Source organism: Phaethon aethereus (assembly GCF_964289735.1).
Source record: "Phaethon aethereus genome assembly, chromosome: 3".
Taxonomy (NCBI): domain Eukaryota; kingdom Metazoa; phylum Chordata; class Aves; order Phaethontiformes; family Phaethontidae; genus Phaethon; species Phaethon aethereus.
The window spans coordinates 56,661,180-56,680,323 of NC_138576.1; the positions used below are offsets into that span (position 1 = coordinate 56,661,180).

Below are 19,144 nucleotides of genomic sequence, written 5' to 3' on the forward strand. Positions count from 1 at the left end.
CTGCCTGGCGACCAATGGGCGTCTTGCATGTGGCGGGGTGAGAGGTGAAAGATCAGGCGGAGCGGCAGGAAGATGGCTGCGCAGGCGGCGGTTGCCGGGCGGGGGATGCGGACTCAGTGAGAGGATGGCAGCGGCGAGGCAGGCGGCGCGCTGCGGCTGAGGCACCCCGTTCCTCCCCCTCCCCGCGGGTCCCGCGCCGCTGCCCCGCGCGCTCCTGTCGGTTGGCGGCGGCGGCGCCGCCGCCGCCCCGCGCCGCGCGCCCCCCATGAGCGGGGCGGGCGGGCTGGCGTGGCGCGCGCTGCACGCCCTGCTGCGCGCCCTGCTCTGCCTGCAGCGCGCGCTGCTGGCGTGCCTGCGCGGCCGTGCCGCCGCCGGGCCCCGCGCCTGGCTCTGGCGCCGCGCCGCCTCCGCCGCCGCCTCCTGCGCCCTCCTGGCGCCCGCCGCCCGGGCTTTCGCCTTCCGCAAGGCGGGCGCGGCGCGGCGGCGGCCCGGGGGCGCAGCGCAGGGCCGGCAGCGGTGGCGCTTGGACGGGCGGGCCCTGCAGAAGCTGCCAGTGCACATGGGGCTGGTGGTGACCGAGGAGGAGCCGAGCTACGCGGACATGGCCAGCCTGGTGGTGTGGTGCATGGCAGTGGGCATCTCCTACGTCAGCGTTTACGACCATAATGGTGAGCGGCGGGGCTGGGGGGGAGGTCGTGCCGCGGAGGTGCCCCGAGTGCTGGCCTGGGCGGTGGCAGCCTTGGGGAGTGCCTCCCGGCAGGCACGCGCCGCCTTGGGTCCGCCTCGCCGCCGGCGGGAGCCGGGGGCCTCCCTCGCCCGGTGTCTTCCCGAGCCGGGTGCCTACCGCGCTGTTGGCAGCTCCTTTCCCGTCCCCTGGCGCTGCCGAGCTCCTGGCTCTGGTAAGCCCGGGGAGTGCCACGAGTGCCCTCCTGCCCCGGCTGCTGTGTCGAGGTGACCCGATCGTGCCTGCTAGCGGGAGGGGGCAGATGGTGGGGCCTTGCTAGAGCCTTGTCTCCTGGGTTGACGGGAACCACTGCCACAGAGAGCCATGACCGTGTAGGGTACAGGCTGATAGCAGAGAAGAGCTTTAGGCTACCTACTCTTACAAGCTCTTCTTATGAGCTATGTCTGAACTTCCAGAAGTGGATGAATGAGAGTAGCCATCTGTTTTCATGTACTCTTTCACCTGTGAAGAGACAGGATGGAAAAGTAGTTAAACATAAATGCGTGTGTCCTGTGTGCTGTCTGTATTATAAAATTAAATTACATGGTCCTTTGGTATACATATATACATATTCTTTGGTATAAGGACTAGTGCTACTTGATGTTTGAGTTAACTCTGAGCCGGTGCTTGTGAAAACTTTGGTGATTGTTTCATATCTGCTATGTGATTTTATTCATTACTGGGCCTCAGATATGAGTCTGTTGAACTCTTGCTCTTGCAGATACATTGATTCCATGTCACTAAGTATCTTAAAGATAAGCTCGGAGACTGCATTTAACGTTCTGTGTAATAATCACAGAACAAATCTGTCTCATACCTACCCTTTCCTACTGAGGAAATGAAACCAGCCATATTCAAGATATTTTTTAGGTGAAGCTTCCTACCCGGCTGTTGAGAGATGATCTCTGAGGCTAGCCAAGCTATCAACTCAGAAGGGCTAATCATACATGAGATGGACTGTGTCCTGTTTCTGTCCTCTCCAGAGGAGAAAGCAGCGTGCTGAAGATACCTGTGCTCTTGCTGTCAGTCGTAAGATTGTAGGAGACCAGTGTTTAATTGTTGTTTTCAGCCACTTCCGATGGCTGTCTAGAGATGTCATGCACATTAGATTAACTCAGTAGATTTATGCTAGGTTAGAGGTACAATCTGTAATAGTTGTTGTCTTAGTGCTCTTTCAGGGTAAACTCACCAGTGCATCCCACGTAAGTAGGTGGAATCTATTGCTATCAAGTGTGCAAAAGCATCTGAAGTATGCAGGTCTTTCCCTTAGCATAGGCATTAGTGTTTTTTGGGTTTTTTGTTGTTTTTTCTTTTTTTAAACCACTGCCATTTAACAGTTCTGTTTCGTGTCTGTTCCTTCATATGTGGTACAAGACTCATGGCTTGACTTTCACTAAATTCTCTAAGATCTTTGTAAGGAACTGGGCTTAATAACAGTCACTTAGCAGTTTAAACTGGCCATCTGTGCAGGACTGTTTTGGAACTTGGCTATGTTGTGTTTCAGTGGGAGAGTACTTCCTCATTTGGAAGTCAAGGAATGGTATAAGATATTTGCATAACATCTCAAGGACACAGAAAACAGTCAGCACCTTCTGAAAAACCATTTATGTGTTGATATATTTTACTCTCAACTTGGAAAGCATTCAACCAGGTTAAATGCTGCAGAGCAAATGTTAGTACCAAACAGGAGTGAGAGTTTCCCTCATAGCCTGAGGAGAGACATTCTGTTGTACAGGATCTATTCATTTCTGTCAAACCTTAAATAAGCTATCTGCAGTGTTGCCTAATGTGTTATGTATGTATGCTTAGTTCCTTTTTAGATCCCTGCATTGTGCTGCACAAATTATATGTATGAGAACTGAATTGAGGAACAGATCAAGCTGTGAGTCATGTTTCTTGGTGGTCCTGGTTTTCAGCTCGCTCACTGTGCAACCATTCAACACTGAGGAGGGAGAAGGCACCAGCCAATGCTTAGGTAGCTGCTGTCGCTTGAGATCCTGTCTGATGGGGAGGAGCCAGCGCTGTTGTAGTGTCTGACACTGCCATTGTTGAGAAGCTGCTTCTGCTTCTCCAGCACACGTGTTGAGACCCAGTCAGATCTAAGACTGACTATTTCAAGGCTGTAAATACGATGACCAGAAATGACAAGATTGTGTGCTTTGAAGAGCAATGTAGCTGAAATAGCCTTGCAGAATAATTATCTTTGATAGCAGTTAAGAAAAAAAATACCTCGGAGATTATTTGCTGCTGTTCCCATCTAGTGCTACCTTCATGCTAAACTTGCATGTTAAGAGCTTTTCTTAACACCTTTGAAATCTGAAAATACAGCTATGATCTCATGACTTTAGTATCAAGACATAATGCTTTTCAGTAGTTCATTCTTCTGTTAGTCCTTTGATACCTGAATACACTGGTTTAATTGCCAGATTGAGTTCCAGTGTGTTGGAATATAATTGAAGAAGGCAAGACAATGCAGAGCAACCAACAGGTTTCAAATCAGTGGCTTTTGCCAAACATTCAGAGTTGATGAGAATAGCTTGCCATTATACATGCATGATCTTCATGGGTGTTCAGTGTGTTTTCTGAGATAGCAGCCACAGCCAAGCATTTTGCACAGCATCTTGTCAGTTGAGCCTTTTAACCTGGCTTCAGAGAGTGAGCAAGTAGTCATTTGTATGGCTTGAGTATATGCTTACTTCTGGTAATAGCAGGTATATTGCCTTCCTTTTGGTGCTAAGCTCCTTATGGTGTCTGGATTGAGCATACAGCATTTCCAGATAGACTTTTTGTTAAGCAGGACGTTGCAGTTGTTGCTGAATCCAGTTCTGAATAATACTGATGTCTGGAACCCTCAGCAGTAACACTACTATAGTGAAGGTGAATGAAGTCAGGTACAGCTTGCCCTTATCAGTAGCGGAGGGTGAACCTTAATTACACTGTGCACTTGTTTTCATCTTCTCAGGTGGTGAGACTTCTGGTCTGCTGAGCTGCTTCAGTAAGGTTCTGTGTGCGTAGAATTGTACCAACTATTGACTTATCAAAGATACATTGCCCCCACTGATGCTGGCTGTGGTGAAGAAGGAAATTCAATGACCAATGTTCTGAATCTGTGTTAGATGTAGTGAGGTATACTTTAATTTGTTTCCTTTTCCTTTATTGCATATTTATAGTACTGAGATTCTTCTCATTGCAACAGGAAACTTTGATTACAAGAGTGGTCTTCCATGGTTTTGTTTGCCAGAAGAAATACCGTGTCAGTTTCCTGTAGAGGGCTTAAATTAAAAATGTGTCCTTAATTGCCCCTTCTACAGGAAGAGAAGGAAGCATGAAGTTCTTTAAAGAAGTGCCAGATAAGCTGTTTATTTGTGTATAGTAGTGAATTTCTTTATTACTAACAAAGTGACTAAATTAGAAGGTTGTTTCTGTATTCTTTGGTGTCAAAATAAGTAGTTGCATTCCAGCTGCCACTAGGATGCTACAGCAGCTGCACCAGTAAGTGTAAGAGCAACTTGGCTGGAGTTGTGCTGATTCTCACAGGCAATTGCAGAACCCAGTATGTTACAAATGTATTGGATAATGCTTGTGGAATGTCATCAGGTACTTGGCTGTCTTCTCTGAATCGTTGAAGATCAGTACGCCAGAAGACTGGGGTAAAAAGGTCTTTGCAAAATGTAAGAGGGCCATAATGTAAGTAACTGTCTTGTACTGTAACAAATATATCGTGCTATGAGTTACAGTGCTCAAAACTGAGCTTTCCCTCCCTGCCACAGCAGGTGTGGAGGCCTAAAGTGGCATGCCTTTACTGCCTCTGGTCTTCAGGGACCCTTCTCATTCTTCCAATTTTCATTGATATGCAGCAGAACAAAGCCATAAGCTTTGTGCACCAAGGTGCACACAGTAGCGTTAAATCCAGGTTGACTAAAATTTTAGAGTTTTGATCAAAGATTTATTTCTGTGGACCTCTGTATCGCCAATCCCATTACTTGGTAGAAATCCATCCATGCTGGTCAAGACCTTATCTCTGAGGAAATAACGCAGCCTTCTCGCAGTCAGAAGTGGGGAGCAGGAGCCTTTGACCAGTGTTATATACATCAACTTTCTTCTGTTAAAGTTACTTTGCCACTCGAGAGCTTGATTGAGTGTTACTTCTGTCCATCAGTGAAGCTTTCCTGAAATAGTTTGGGACAAGTCTAGAACACTTTTTGGGACCTTGCTGAATGTTGGCATTTGAGCCCAAGCCCATAGTACGACTGTATTGAGAACTTGGTTTCTTCATCCAGGGTTTAGCTTTCCAGTGAACTGCTTTACTTCTGACCAATTTTCTCTTAGAAATTCTTTGAAACGATAGACTACTGCAGTAAGAAAAAGAAATTATTTCATTAGACCCAAATGTAGGCTTTTAGTCTCTTCCAAATGACTTGGTAGTTTAGCCAATGTGATCAATCCATAAAACTTTGAGTGTTCAGTGTGTTCACTTCACAGGGGGAGATAAATATGTTGTGGCTTTGTGTCACCAGAACACTTTTGTGAGATACCAGTATCACATGGCATCTGCTGTGAGTCTTCACCCATGTGAAACTTCATGTTCAACAACTGCGTCTTGGTGTTGAGTTGGGAGGAGTCCTCAGAGTACATCTATTAAAAGGGCTAACACTAATCTGTAGAAGGCAATCTGCTTATAGGTATGGGTAGTATGAAAGTAGTTTCTCTTCTCTTGATTGCTGATGAGCTCTTGCTCTCCTGGTACAGAATGTTGCTCCAAGAATGTGGGAGGAATGGTCACCTACTGGGTTATGAACTTGTTCTTTCTATTTGGTTAGTGCTAGCTTAAGTGGTTTTAATGTAGGTGAAACATAAGTGACTTCAGCCTTTTTCAAATTTGGATTATATTTTTTTCTAGGCTCTTGGAGTAGACAAGTCTAATACTTTTTTTTTCCTAGCTTTCAGTGTCCTGTGAGGTCCAGTGTAATGACTCAAACTCCACTTTCCTCCATTATCAGTGAGCATGATCCAACATGAGGATGTGGGCAGAAGCTGTTCATGTGTTAAAACAGCTTCTTGCATGTACGTTATTTGAATTGGGTTATGATTTGAAGTTTCCCAAACTGTTAATACTTTGGTTTAAACAGACTTGTTGCCTTATAACTCTTCCCTTGTTGGCACTGGAGGGAGTTGATAAAAAGAAAATAACTGAAATACTGAGGAAATGTATTCCTACCTAGGTTTAACTTTGGTTAAAGTGCTGACTCTTTTTCTGTATTTTACAAGATTCTGCTGCTTTAAAAAGCAGGGCAAGTGAGAGTGGTGAACTTTTGAGATGGTACTAAGGCATTAACAGGTGGTTGCTGTGGTTGTCTAGCCAGACAAACAAATGGTTGACACCACCTGGTGTTTCTTGGTGCCAGTTGTTTTCCTACAGTTCACAATTCCTGTCACTTTTGAGCCTTGTGTCTGCTGAACTTGCAGCCTCTTAATTACAAACTGCATTTGTGAATGTCTAAGCCTAAACTCTGCAACACCACAGTTGACTGCAAAGAGGCATGGCTTGTAACTATTGTAGAACTGAGCAAAAGGCGTGTCCCCTAGGAAAGACCTGTGTAATGGCAGGAAGCTAAACCACATCTGGTTTGCCTCAACTCTAATGGGAACTAATGATCAATAGCAGATTTGTAGCTTGTGTTGTAAAACCAAGAATTATCCCTGAAAACAGTTCATGAGTTCTCAGTAGTTAAAAAAAGTTAAAAAGCACAACTGAAGTTTTGTATTCCTTTGCTTTGGAACTTACAGTGCTTAAATATGTATAATTCTTAAAATGCTGCATTTGCTGGAATGTACACATTTGTACCAGCTTGCAAAGACTTCAGAGTTCTGGCTGAACAAAACTGTTTCTGCTTTTCAAAAACAAAAATTGTTTCTAATGAGAAATAATAGTGACATTTTCATGTTTGTGTTTTGTATTATAAACAGTAGTAGGGCTGAAATTTTCCTCACTCAACAGCAAACAGCTGTTGTATTGCTAAAATTTATTAGACCTCTTGTCAAACATAACTTTCTATAATGTTAAAATATTATGGACTTGCTTTCAACTTATGTGGAAGACTCAACAAAATAGCATTATTTCAGGTAGCATTAAATCAAGACTTAAGTCTCACTGCCTAGGAACACTTGAATTCTGTTCGTGAGGTGGTCTACACATGCATTCTTGTTTACTATATTTATGATATATAAATTAGCAACAGCAGCTTCTGGAACTAACTTGGATATATTTTCAAAGTTTTAAAAAAATGAACCTTGTAGACAAATGGTTTTTTGAGATACTGTAAGGGAAGGGAGTGTATGTCTGAGCCACAACCATGTAAAATAACTTTTAAAGTCAAATGTGAATTTGGCCCATGTACATTGCCTCTGGCAGGACTGTGTGTGCCATCATACACATTCATAAGAAAAACTCTCTTTTGCACTGAGTGAGAGACAAAAAGTGTCTTTTGCACTGAGAGACAAAACACTGAAGGAGTAAAGTTCCCAAATGCTATGGGTTTTAAATGAGGATTTCAGTTAGTTTGGATGTTTACTACCTTCTGATGTGCTTCAGGATCTTCTCTGCAGGAGAGCTGCAGGTGTGTCAAGGTTGGTGGATCAGTTGGAATTTAGGTGTGGATGTCTTTCCAAGAAAGACATACTACATACAGCTATACAGTACAACTACAGTAGCTTCCAGTTCATGTTAAACTGCTATTCCAAGAGCAACACAGGACTCGGCTTTGAATAACTAAGGAGGTGGGTGAGATAAATGAGGAGAGTAGAAGGGAAATGCTGGTGATACTCAGATAAATCTCAAGAACAGATCTAGCTTGTCTTCCAGTATCCACTGTGTGTATTAAGGACCTTTACTTCAGAGCTGGACAAAGTCCTATCTTAGGTCCCTTTTTACTGAGCAGTAAGCACTTAGTCTGTTCTCCTACCTGTTATCCTTAATGTCTTCATTTACTTCAGAGCTGGAGTACAGATTCTTAAATCTGTTCTTCCAATATTTGACAGGAATAGGCAACAACTTTTCACGAGGAGAGAATTGGTATCATTAGTGTTGTTTGGGGAAGGGGAAGAAGAGAGCAGCTGTCTGTTTCCCAGATTAGGAGCTTTTCCTGATTATGCAAAGTCTTCTTGTGAATATTGAACATAGGTTTTTTGTTGTTTTTTTTTTTAAAGTGGGTGGAAGTCAAGTGACTCTCAGGGGTGAGTCACATGCAACCTTGTACAAGTCTTACTTGAAGATAGTGTGGGATTAGCAATTGCAGGAGCTGCACTGCTGCTGACCTTAACTGTAAGGAAGACAGTAAGTGCTAATTCTAGCACGAAACAGACTTAGCCAAGCAGACTAGTGTCAAACAGTATTATTCAAAGCAGCATTCTCAATTTCCAAGATGTATGAATATACAAGCATAAGTAGGAGCACAAATTGTAACAATTTAATTTTAGTTTAGGCTTAATGAAAGTATTCTAATCTTTTTTCTATCAAGGTTGCTGTCTTACTGAGGTTTACTTGTCTGTCGACATGTGAAATGAGTTGTAAGCATCACTAACACTTGTGTAATGAAGTAAATTATTTTTTTACAGGAAGTATCCAGAATGAGGAAAACTAGATGCTTTACCACCTGTTAAAACCTCTAATGAAGCCTGTAGAAAAATACTAACTCACTAGGGCCTAAAGGCTAGCATATGAAATTAGTGTTGTATCACTTCATGTTGCAAACTAACTCCTGATGTATTATGGTCTTAACCCAATGCTTATATACTGTCTGACCACTACTGATGTGGAAAGTGCAGTTTTAGCAGTTTCTAATCCCAGAATCAGGTTGAGGTGATGAATCATAAGCCCTAACATAAAATTGTATACAAGTCCAGTGTTTCTCGTAAGATGATTGTGTGGGCATTTTTTGACTGGTGAATAGAAGTGTTTGACACAGGATTTTTGAGTGAAACTTTAGGCTTTTAATAACAACCCCTGAATACAATGTGATAAAAGTGTTACCAGTTCCTAAGTAAATATGCCTAGCCACACTTTTGCATTGTAAATATTTAAGTTGTAACACTTAATTTTTACTGTGGCTTTTGATTAGAAATAGTTGTGTTGTGTTTGTTTTAAGAGGTAGAATTTATTTTAGAACAGAAACCCAAGTATGTTTGTTAAGCAAGTTTTTTGTAACCTCCCACACTCAAAATATGTCTACCATAAACATATGAGTATAAAAAGACCTTGGGGACTTCATTTACTCCTTTGAATTTACAGCTTGTGAAATGCTTTTATTAGGAAATCCGTGGCATTGGCCATGGTGTAAGAGTGGACAGTTACTGGGGCCTGATATACTGATTTAGTCTTCTGGCTCTTGCTTTGTGGTGACTTGCTTTGTCAGCCTCCAGTCTTAGTGGTGCAGCAGTAAGTGGTAGCAGACTTAACACGCAGATGTACAGCAGCGTGGGCATTCAAGAGACTTGGTGTTAATCTGACTTGGTGGTCTTGTGCTGGTACCATATTGCTATCTTAGATTGTTGCTAGAATACTAAGGACAATGAAGTAAGTCTTAAACTATCCCTTATGCAATTGCTGCTTGCTACTTAAACCTGGCTGAGTGAAAGAGGAACAAAAGCACAAGTTGTCTTTCCAAGGTCACTGAAGTTAGTCATGTGCAGTAGCATTTGCTTTGGATTCTTATCGTACTTGTGAACTCCAGTTTGAAACCAGTACTGACTACTTGATTCTTTCTTCTTCCCGCCTAGTGTCAGATTTATTTTGTAGCACTCTTTATAGGAGTTGACTGACATGCAACCTTTTTTAAAGGTATTTTCAAGAGGAATAATTCAAGATTGATGGATGAAATTTTAAAACAGCAGCAAGAACTCTTAGGACTAGATTGCTCCAAGTACACCGTGCAATTTGCAAATCAAGACAAAGCTGATCAAGGTAAGATGAATTGCGAGGAGGGGATTGGCATGACTCTAGCTGTGTATAAACCATAACTCTGCTTTTACTTAAACACATTCCTGCGTACAGTGACCTTTTCCTTCATTAAGCACAGATTATCAAAACACATAATGACCTTTCTGGGCTAGTATTAAACTTCATTGTGCTTATTTGTGCTTAACTAATAGTGAAGTGTTGCTCTTCCTTCCCGTAGTGATCATTTTTGGGTAGTCTCATCTTCCCCTTAGCCTGTTGTGCCATGACCCCTTTAATGCATCAGTGTAGCTCAGCTTTCCACTGTTGCAGTGAGTGTGAGTGCTGAAAAAGCACTGGAGTGAGTGTAAGGGAGCTGATGTCAAGTTAACAATGTATGCACTTCTATCTTTCCAAACTTATACCTCAAAGTGGGGAGTAAGAAAGGAAAGAGCAAAACTGCTGGTTGTCATGGCAGTGTATAATGACACAAGGAAAGTAAAGGATGTACGTTTAAAAAAAAATTCTGTGATAGCAGCTTTTGTGCATGTAGTAGAAGTGGAAAATGGGAATATGTTTCAAGGTTAATGTTCCTTATTCAGTACTATCTGCTCCAAATATTCATTTGGGTATGCTGACTAACACAAATGCTAGAAGTCTGTTCACAATGTAGTAAGTCACAAGCATATACTTACTAAAGCAGTCCTTTGGCTTAGAGGATTAGGCTGATACTTAACAGCTCTAACTACACTTCGTAATATTTAAATAGTTCTCATAATAAAATATAAGGGGTTTTTTTTGTTTAAGATAATCATATTACATAGTTCAAAGACTTAAGACTAAGCTTCACAAGCTGTAGTACATTTAGCTGCATTTAAGATGCTGCTTGCTGAGTTTTGCTTCCCTCACAAGAGCTGATAGGATGGCGAGATGCTTTGTGCCAGTTTTACAGTATAAAGTTCAATGTTGTAGCATAAACTAGCCTTATAAGCAACCTAGGCTAAGGAGCTAGCATTTACATGGAAACACCCAAATTCCATGTTATTTGTCTTTATTCCTGTGGAGGTTGAAATAACCAGTAGAAAATGGGATAGACAGGCTGTTAATGCCTTAAACTCCAGCATACTTAGCTGTGCTTACCTAAACTGGGATGTTTACATCCAGACCAAATGAACTACTGAAAGGCTGCTGAGACTTGCTGTCTGAAAGGGTACATTTAAGTCTCAGGAACCTCTTGTGCTGGAAACTATGAGAAGCAGAGGTGTTTTCTGTTCTCTTCAGAATTTTTCATTCTTACTTTGGAAGGCTCCACAGTCAGATCAGGTGCTTCATACTCTGAACTGAACAAGCTGACATCCAGTTTATAATAAACTGCAATTTTTCACTTTTTTTGAGAAACAAAATGACTTGTCTCACACTTATGAATGCTGTTAGGTCCTATATTAAAGCATATTCTCTATAACAAATCAAACAGTATCAAGGAACAATTATTTTCATTGTGGCGGCTTTGGATAGATTAACTGAGGCTTTTTAGGTGTTCATATGAGTCTTCTGACTGTATTCTGTGGTCCTTTGCAGTTTTTAAGTATCTGGTTATAACTGTCATAAGTTCTGTATATGTCTAATGTGTCCACACTGGTTAGTATTAACTCATTACTTCAAGCTGGGTTTAGTACACTATCTGTAGCTTTCAGCTTCCTTTGGTAAGGTTACCTCTTAGGTATCTTATCAGAACTGACAATGATGCAAGTCACGTAGTGTGAGATGACTCTTACCTCCCAATAGTGTAGACAATAAGATTGTTGTGAAATGTCCTCTTAAGTCACAGACATAATTACAGATTAATGGGTGAACTCTGGTACTATTATCTGGTTCCTAGCATCTCTGTAGCTATCTTAGATTAATATTGTAACTCTTGCATCAATTTCGAAGTGCTGCTGAAAGATCCTGTGATCATATTCAGGGAGGGCCCCAGCTTAAATCATTGTGTCACATGAGTGTCCACACTAGCTGTTTAAAAAAACCTTCCTCTTTTAGGGCAGGAATTAAATCTTTTTTTTTTTCCTTTCCCTGAACTGCAAGTCTTTCTGCATTGCTTAGCAGTCCCCAAGTTACTATCTAGGCACCTTCCTCTTACTGCTTTGCTCTTCTTCTTACTCTTTGCTACCCGACAGCATAAGAACCGATGTAAATTCTGTGGAATACTCTACATTTCAAGACTGACATTAATTAAACCACTTTTCACAAGACTCCTCACAATAGTTGCCTTAAACTTGCATTTTAGTAATACAGCAAATCCAGAAGAGTCTTACCTCATACATCTTTTACAGAAGTGGGTATATCTATGACTAGTTGTATAATATATGAAGTAAACTACAAGTTACTCTAATCATATCCTGCGAATATCTAAAGCACACTCAAAACAACTATATTTCTGTTGCTTTTAAACTGTGTTTTGTACTTTCAGTTTTAAATTGCCAATCTACATTGAAGGTGCTGTCTCCGGAAGATGGAAAAGCAGACATAGTAAAAGCTGCTCAGAACTTCTGTCAGTTGGTAGCACAGCAGCAAAGAACATACACAGACCTGGATGTGAATGTGTTAGACAACTTATTAAGTAGTAAGTATGACATGGTCTGTAGGGAGGAGGGGAAGGAGTACTCGATTCATAACGGATTTAGTTTCTAGTATATTTGTTGCTTAGAATGTATGTATTTTGATGCTTAGTCTGTCAGGGTAAGTTATGATTATTGCTTTCAGGCCTCTGCTAAAAATTTCTTAGTGTTTTACTCCCTTTTGAGCTCTTCCTTTAGGAAGAAAAAAGAAACCTTAAGCTAAATTTGAGAGTCTCAGCTTTTCAGAGTTACAACCTCTGTGGGATGTTCTGTGATGTGCTTTCTGAAAAAAGTACTGCTGGGATCACCTGAAACTAGACTGCTATAACTTAGGTTAACTTCTTGCAAGTTAGCATGCTGCAAACCTGGGTATGGGCAGAGACTTGTTTCCAGATCTAGTTACAGCAATTAAAGCTGTTACTGCTGCCCAACTACCACCCTGAGAGCAAGTGATAGAGCACTTGCTGATCTTGTGCTGCTATATAACCTGTGCTGGCTTAGCTACCTTTGTTACTAATTCAGGTACATTACTGAGACTGCACTGAGGAGCTTGGCTATGTGCAATAGCTATGAAAAGGGCAGGACTGCCCTGATCTCACATCTGTGAGAAGTAGTTTAGAGCAAGCCTCCACTTCCCCAGTGGTGCTATGGAGCTGTAATAGTTGCTCAGCTTTCCTACGTGATTCGTGCATGTTAATTGCAGCTGTAATTAGCTTGGCAGGGTTCAGGTTTCAGATTGCACACTTCAACTTGTATGTCTGCAGGCATGTTATTGTGGCTCCCATTAATTGGACTTTAGAGTGATTTTTTTTTTTCGAATGGGTGGTCAATTGAATTGCTCTGCAGACAGACTACTGTGGCAGTTTGGACACATTAGTCTTAATTGCAAAATGAATTCTATCCCTGTGTTGTTAGCATGCTGCATGATAGCTTCTCACTGTAACGGAATTATTTAACGTGTTTAATAAGGCACCTGAAGAAGTAACTTAGACATCTATCCTGTTACAGCCCAAAGGCAATTTAAGGAAATACTAATTGCTGCTTCAAAACAGTCACTCATTTTGTGGAGAACTGGTGACAATCAATACCCACAGATGTATTTTGGCCAGTGATGTTTAACTGGAGCTTCTCCAACACTTGTTCATGATCTTCTGTCAATGCATTTAAGTGTCTAGATACGTTAAAAGTACTAGGTCCAGTCTTAAATTGAGCAGACTTATTCAAGTAATGCATGCTAGCTGAGCACAGAAAGAGAAATCTCCTAGACTTTTAATCTGTCAAAACTGTAAACTTTGAAAACAGGCTGCTTAATCTATGTGGCTAATAACTAAGGATAGTATCTATAACTTGTCCTGCTTATTAATTTGCTTGGTTTTAATGTTTAGGACAGTTGGAGGTGAAGAACGATTCTTTCATGACTTATTTAGCAGCTTATGAAACTACTCATTTTAGTTGTAGGCAAATTTAGTTTCTATGCATCTTTAATGGAGAGGTATTGAATGTAGACATCTGTGAGTTACTGATCTAAGTTGAGAGTGAGTTCTGAAAAGCAGTACATGAGTAGCTCTATTTTTAGGGTTTGTGTTCATGGTGACTTCTGTAAGCTTCTGTTTTTTCACATTTTTATTTAAGTACCTGGTAATGTAGTTGTTCATATTTAGGGTGCAGTTATTAAAGTCAAGTCCTAAAATGGTATAGTTCTAGCTTGTCATGTGGCTTTTCTGGTTCTTAATCCAGTCAATGCTGTAATTTTTACAGCTTGAGTTTCTTCAGTGTAAGAGTACTTTCTCCTGAGCAATGCCTCAGCTAACCTAGCTTGTTTTCAGAGAAGTAGGTGCCAGCTGCATTATAATATTGCCTCTACTTGCCATCTGCCTTCCAGTAAAGAGTATGACTCTCAATTAAGGCTGTTCATTGTCCTATAAAATCTATGTGGAAAAGGGTAGTGCTGTCAGCTCTACAAATTCCTTCATGTTCCCCTCACAGAACTCCTGACCTAGAAGGGATGTTGCCATATTACTGTCCCTTGAGTGTCCAAGTCTTTTGGCCTCTCTTGTTTTTTGAATCTTCTCCCAAATCCTTTTATCTTGTGTGTGCTAAACTTGGAGTGCTGTAACTCTAGCAGCTCTGAGGGAGCTTCCACATGTGAAGTATCTGTAGTGTTGATATGTTTAGGTAGAGAAATGGATGCAGAGTGGAAAGCACAGTACTGTGTTTTGAATAGGCTGTTCTGACAGTAATACTACAGTGTACATTTTCATTTTCCTTCAGATAGGAACCAGAAGGAAATATTAGCATTAACTGGGCTCTCTGAAGGTCTTTTCCTGTTTGAAAAGCCATTGCAATGTTGAAGATCCTGCTGCTGAACTGGCCAGCTGAGGAGTACTCAGCTACTGAATCAGCTGATGAGTAAAGCTGTCCACTTGCTCCAGAGTCCCCACTTCTAAGTATTCACCGCTTCCCTGCAAAGCTCTTTTTGTACTAACATGCTAGTTCCTGAACACATAAGTAGCTTTTGCTTTATAATTTTTTTTCTTAACTTTGAGATAAAATTTGGACTTTGGCACAAGGCACTTGTATCTAAACACTTTATCGTTCCTTAGAAATGCACATGCTCGGGAAAAATAGCTTCTTTACCTCTGGTAAAAGGATTACTATTGTGATATTCAGGAGGGAGGATGTGAACTTTTTGAAGTTCTCCAGCTTCGGTTTCAAAACCTGGATGGAGAGAAATCTGATAGGACCTGGGTTTCCTGTTCTGTTAATCCCAAAGTTAAGTTCCTGTACAACTAAAACTTAAACTTGTAAAAGATTCTTGACTGCTTTGGGTTTTTTAAACAAGTGAGAAAAGAATTGAGAAATAACATCTGAAGTTCAGAGCAAATATGCAGTATTAAACTTTATCTGCTAAAGGTAGGCATTATGTGATGTAAGTGCTCTTGCAGTTAACTTGTAGAATTTGTGGATAATGGAGGGGGTAACAAGAAATAGCATGCAATAATTATGACTAATTGCAGCATTATAGCAAAGCAGGGTTATGACTACTGGAATGCTTTTCAGATGAGCTAGGTAGGTGCATGAAGAACAGCTTACCTTCTTGGGTCCCCTTGGGGTTTTCACATGTTGCCCTAATCAACTTTTTAGAATTAGCAGGGAAACCTAGACTAAGATTGTTCATTCTAAGTTTATTGCTTATCTGTCAATTTTAGCCTGGAATAGCTCAGGAATGGCAGAAGTGTAATGGAAGGGAGACTGTCATTTGGCTACTGATCAATCTCAGAAGATCAGTAGGGTGCTCTCACTAGTGACATGACAGTGACTGGGGCTTTAAGGTATGGGTAGTAAGAGTGTGGGCACCTAGTCAAGTCCTTCAATGTTACCTAGGCCTGCCCTGTGATGGGTCATGCTGTCCACTTATAACAGCAAAAAAAAATAATTGCCCTGTTCTTCCTCACTCATCTAATCATAAAGATGTCACTTGCAACAGTTTGTCTGAAACTTCATGGTAAAATTTCTTCTTTAAATTGTCTAGCTCCATACTGAGAAAGAGACAATTCATCTGACAGGGTATTTTTTTTTTTACAACTTGTTTTCTTGATGGTCTGCAATATCAATTTGTTCTTTTTCAGTAGAACCTCCTTAAGTTTTTTTTGTGTTAATAGTCCTTTTACTTGACTGCAACTGCCACATAGCTGAGTTAGGACTGTAGTAGGTATGGGTCAGGGTACAGCATGTTCTACACTACTAAAATAAAGTTTGCCAAGACAAAACTAGAACAAGTCAGTTTAAACAGGATTAAGGTTTGCTGTTGTTCAAAATAATGTAACTGTTCCTATCACTTCCTTACTGAGTCTTTGAAAACTACCTGACATAAAAATAACAGTCCAGCTGGGCCTGCAGTGGCTGCCTAAACTTTTGCCCAGCCGGTCCTGTTCAGGTGGTACAAGACCAGTTTTTCCTCTTGAGCCTTTAATTGTTAACTTGTCCTCAGGAGCTTCACTTCATTTAAAAAAAAAAAAAGCATTTAATGAAAAAGTAGATGCCTTAGGGTTTAGAATTAAAACAAATCTTGTGGTGAATTTGATTAAAACCTAATTTAACATGTTCTTTACAGGTACAAATGGATTTCCTGATCCTGATTTAGTCTTGAAGTTTGGTCCTGTGGACAGCACATTAGGATTCCTTCCATGGCACATCAGACTGACAGAGATCATGTGAGTTGCATATAAATACTGCAAAACAGGTTTGAATAATATCCAACTAAATGAGTCTTTATGTAACTTACCTTATGGAAATAGCCATAAGGGGACATCTGCCTAAACAAAGGTGTCTGGAGATTGATTTGAGGGTATTTAAAAATTGTTAAATGAACCCTGTCAAACATTCAGCCACAATTGGGCAACAGCAGACTTTACTCTTCAGGTTTAAGAAACAGCTGCTGTCACCATTGAGTCTCAGTGATCCAATCCCAGTTCTGTCGGTGTTCCTTATGTGGATTTTGAGTGGCTTACAGGTTTCTATCAGGGAAACAAAGGATGTAAGGGAAATAGGATAATGTAAGATTGTGCCTCTGGACTACTTTCCAATTTTGGCAATAACTGAACTGACTAGTGTTGCTATATTTCTTAAATCTGAGAGCATTTATGGGGCATTTAAATGTCTGGGCAGACCTGTGCTTCTCCAACTTTCTCACTAATTTGAAGTGCCCTATGTGCTCTCATGGGTAGGCTTTGACAAGCTACTAACAGCTAGTTTAGTTACTGGAGTTGAGGGACAATAACAGTGTTGAGAACAACTTCACAAGGTGACTTAGACAATAGCTTGCTTTCAGTAGTGATGTTCCTGACTGGCCATACGAATCAGGTGGTGTTTATAAAAATCTTATTTTGAACTTTTCTAACTTGCTTTCTTAGTTCTTTGCCTTCCCATCTGAACATCAGCTATGAAGACTTCTTCTCTGCCCTCCATCACTATGCAGCCTGTGAGCAACGCTGGGGAAAGTGACTTCTGGCTGAGCATGTGGAGTCGGGCTTTCTGTGGGAAGGAATTGATGTCTGTTTACAAACACCTGTGACCCATAAGTCTGGTTCATAGTCCTTTCTTAATTTATCAAGAAATTCAATAAAGTGTCTTACCTTTCTAGAGAGTCTGTGTGAATGCGTGAGAATCTATGGGGAGGGAGAAATTCACAGATTTCCTCTATGAAAAAGGCAGTTAGTGCAAGCAAAGCTGTTCAGAGATTAATTTACCCTCGCTTTCATGTCTGAGTGACTAAAAGAACATGCAAGAATTAAGTCTTGTGAAATCTGCAGGACAACATAAATAGGAGTTCCATGCCCTGAAGGTCCTTAAATCCGAGGAAGAACTCTCATGTCAGCTGGTTTCTTTTTAATTCTTCATGGTCAGGCATTTCAGAGCTAATCACCTGGTTTGTCTTCAGATATATTTGCTACATAATATATCAATTCCAGAGGGGTTAGTTCTGTTAACTATGAGAATAGAGACTGCTACTTGGCCATGATGACTAAGCCAGCGGTACCTAGTATCAAGTTGTAGAAATACTGAGAAGATTCCATGAAAAGGAGTGGAAGCTTCTATGGTAAGTGGAGTAGGCAGTCTGTGTAGCACTACCCCTCCTCTTTTGTTCTGCGTGTTTTTTTTTTAAGAGGTAAAATCAAAGTATTCCTACAGCCCTGAGTGAAACTTCTCTTAGCATCAGGTCACTTTTCCATAGGGAATGTGCACAAGCCGTACTATGTATTGTTTGTATACCTCTTCTCCCCATGAAAGTCTCACTTAAGGTGACAAGCTGGCTAAGGCTCTGGCGTCATGTACTGAAGAAATCTGAAAATGGACCAGGTCCACTTCCACAGCTTGTGCTCGTGTACACAGCAGGGGAGTCTGCTTAAGCCTTTATTAGGTTTGTTCTGAATGGCGCATTAGAAGTTTGGATGGGAGTCTGTGGCAGATATGAAGCGAAGCTGCACTACAGCATCTCAACATGGAGAGAATAGATACATTTAGCTAATGTTCATCATTGTGGAATGCCCTATCCCAGTTAAATTCCTGTTGTTGGAAGTAATTGGAAATGCAAAGTTGTTACAGCAGCATTTGGACAAAGCAATATCTTTAGAGCTGTATTACTGGAGACAAACATTAATATTGCAGTCTTCTGCCCTGCAGGCTGTAGAACTGTCGGACGCTTTGTTCTGGAAGTGTTTCCTTTTTTTTTCCCCCTCTTCAAAATGAGCCTGGCTTTATCTCCTTCAGGATAGGCATGTCACTAGAAGGGAAGATGACTGCTTTTAAAAGGGAATTGCCAGATTTTAAATGAATGTCTGCTGCTTTGTGAAACTGTATTTTAACTGTTGTAGCTTGATGTAGTGTGATAAAGCAGATTGCATAAACTCTTAGCTGCAGTTTTTTGTCATACTAAGATCAGACTGCAGTTACAGGAGAGTGCTGTGGTCTACTTAATCTCATAGAAGTGAAAGGGATGTTTAATCAATTAACTAATGGTTTTGACATCAAATAACAGTCTGTATGAGCTGGAATGCTCGGAGTACAGTTAGCTGCCTTTTGCAGGCTGGTCTCTGGCGTTTGCCGGTTCCCATAGTGCAGAGATGGCCAATCTGTGCAATGTTTCCTGGGTTCTGTTGTTGCCAGAGGAAGGTTTTCTTGCTGAATGTTAAGTTTAACTTTTTGTGGGGAGCAAATACCCTCCAAGAAGCTATCTTGAGTATTGAAATTTATCTGTAATATGAATTCTGTTTCATTAAAACGTAAGGTTGTGTTTAAGTTACCATATGTAAGTGTTAACTGTGTCACTGAAGCATTTCTGGTGCTGGCAGTAGAGATACAAAATGAGAAAAG

General features: G+C 41.1%; 1 protein-coding gene across 1 annotated transcript; it reads left to right on the forward strand.

Moving 5' to 3' along the window:
* Positions 1-265: 265 nt before the first annotated feature.
* NUS1 (NUS1 dehydrodolichyl diphosphate synthase subunit) lies at positions 266-17,311 on the forward strand (the record flags this gene model as incomplete). The annotated part of the gene is made up of 5 exons (XM_081997431.1): positions 266-668; positions 9,561-9,683; positions 12,124-12,276; positions 16,386-16,485; positions 17,185-17,311. The coding sequence occupies 5 exons, from the start codon at positions 266-268 to the stop codon at positions 17,273-17,275; spliced, it is 870 nt and encodes a 289-aa protein (XP_081853557.1). The 3' UTR covers positions 17,276-17,311.
* Positions 17,312-19,144: the final 1,833 nt, after the last annotated feature.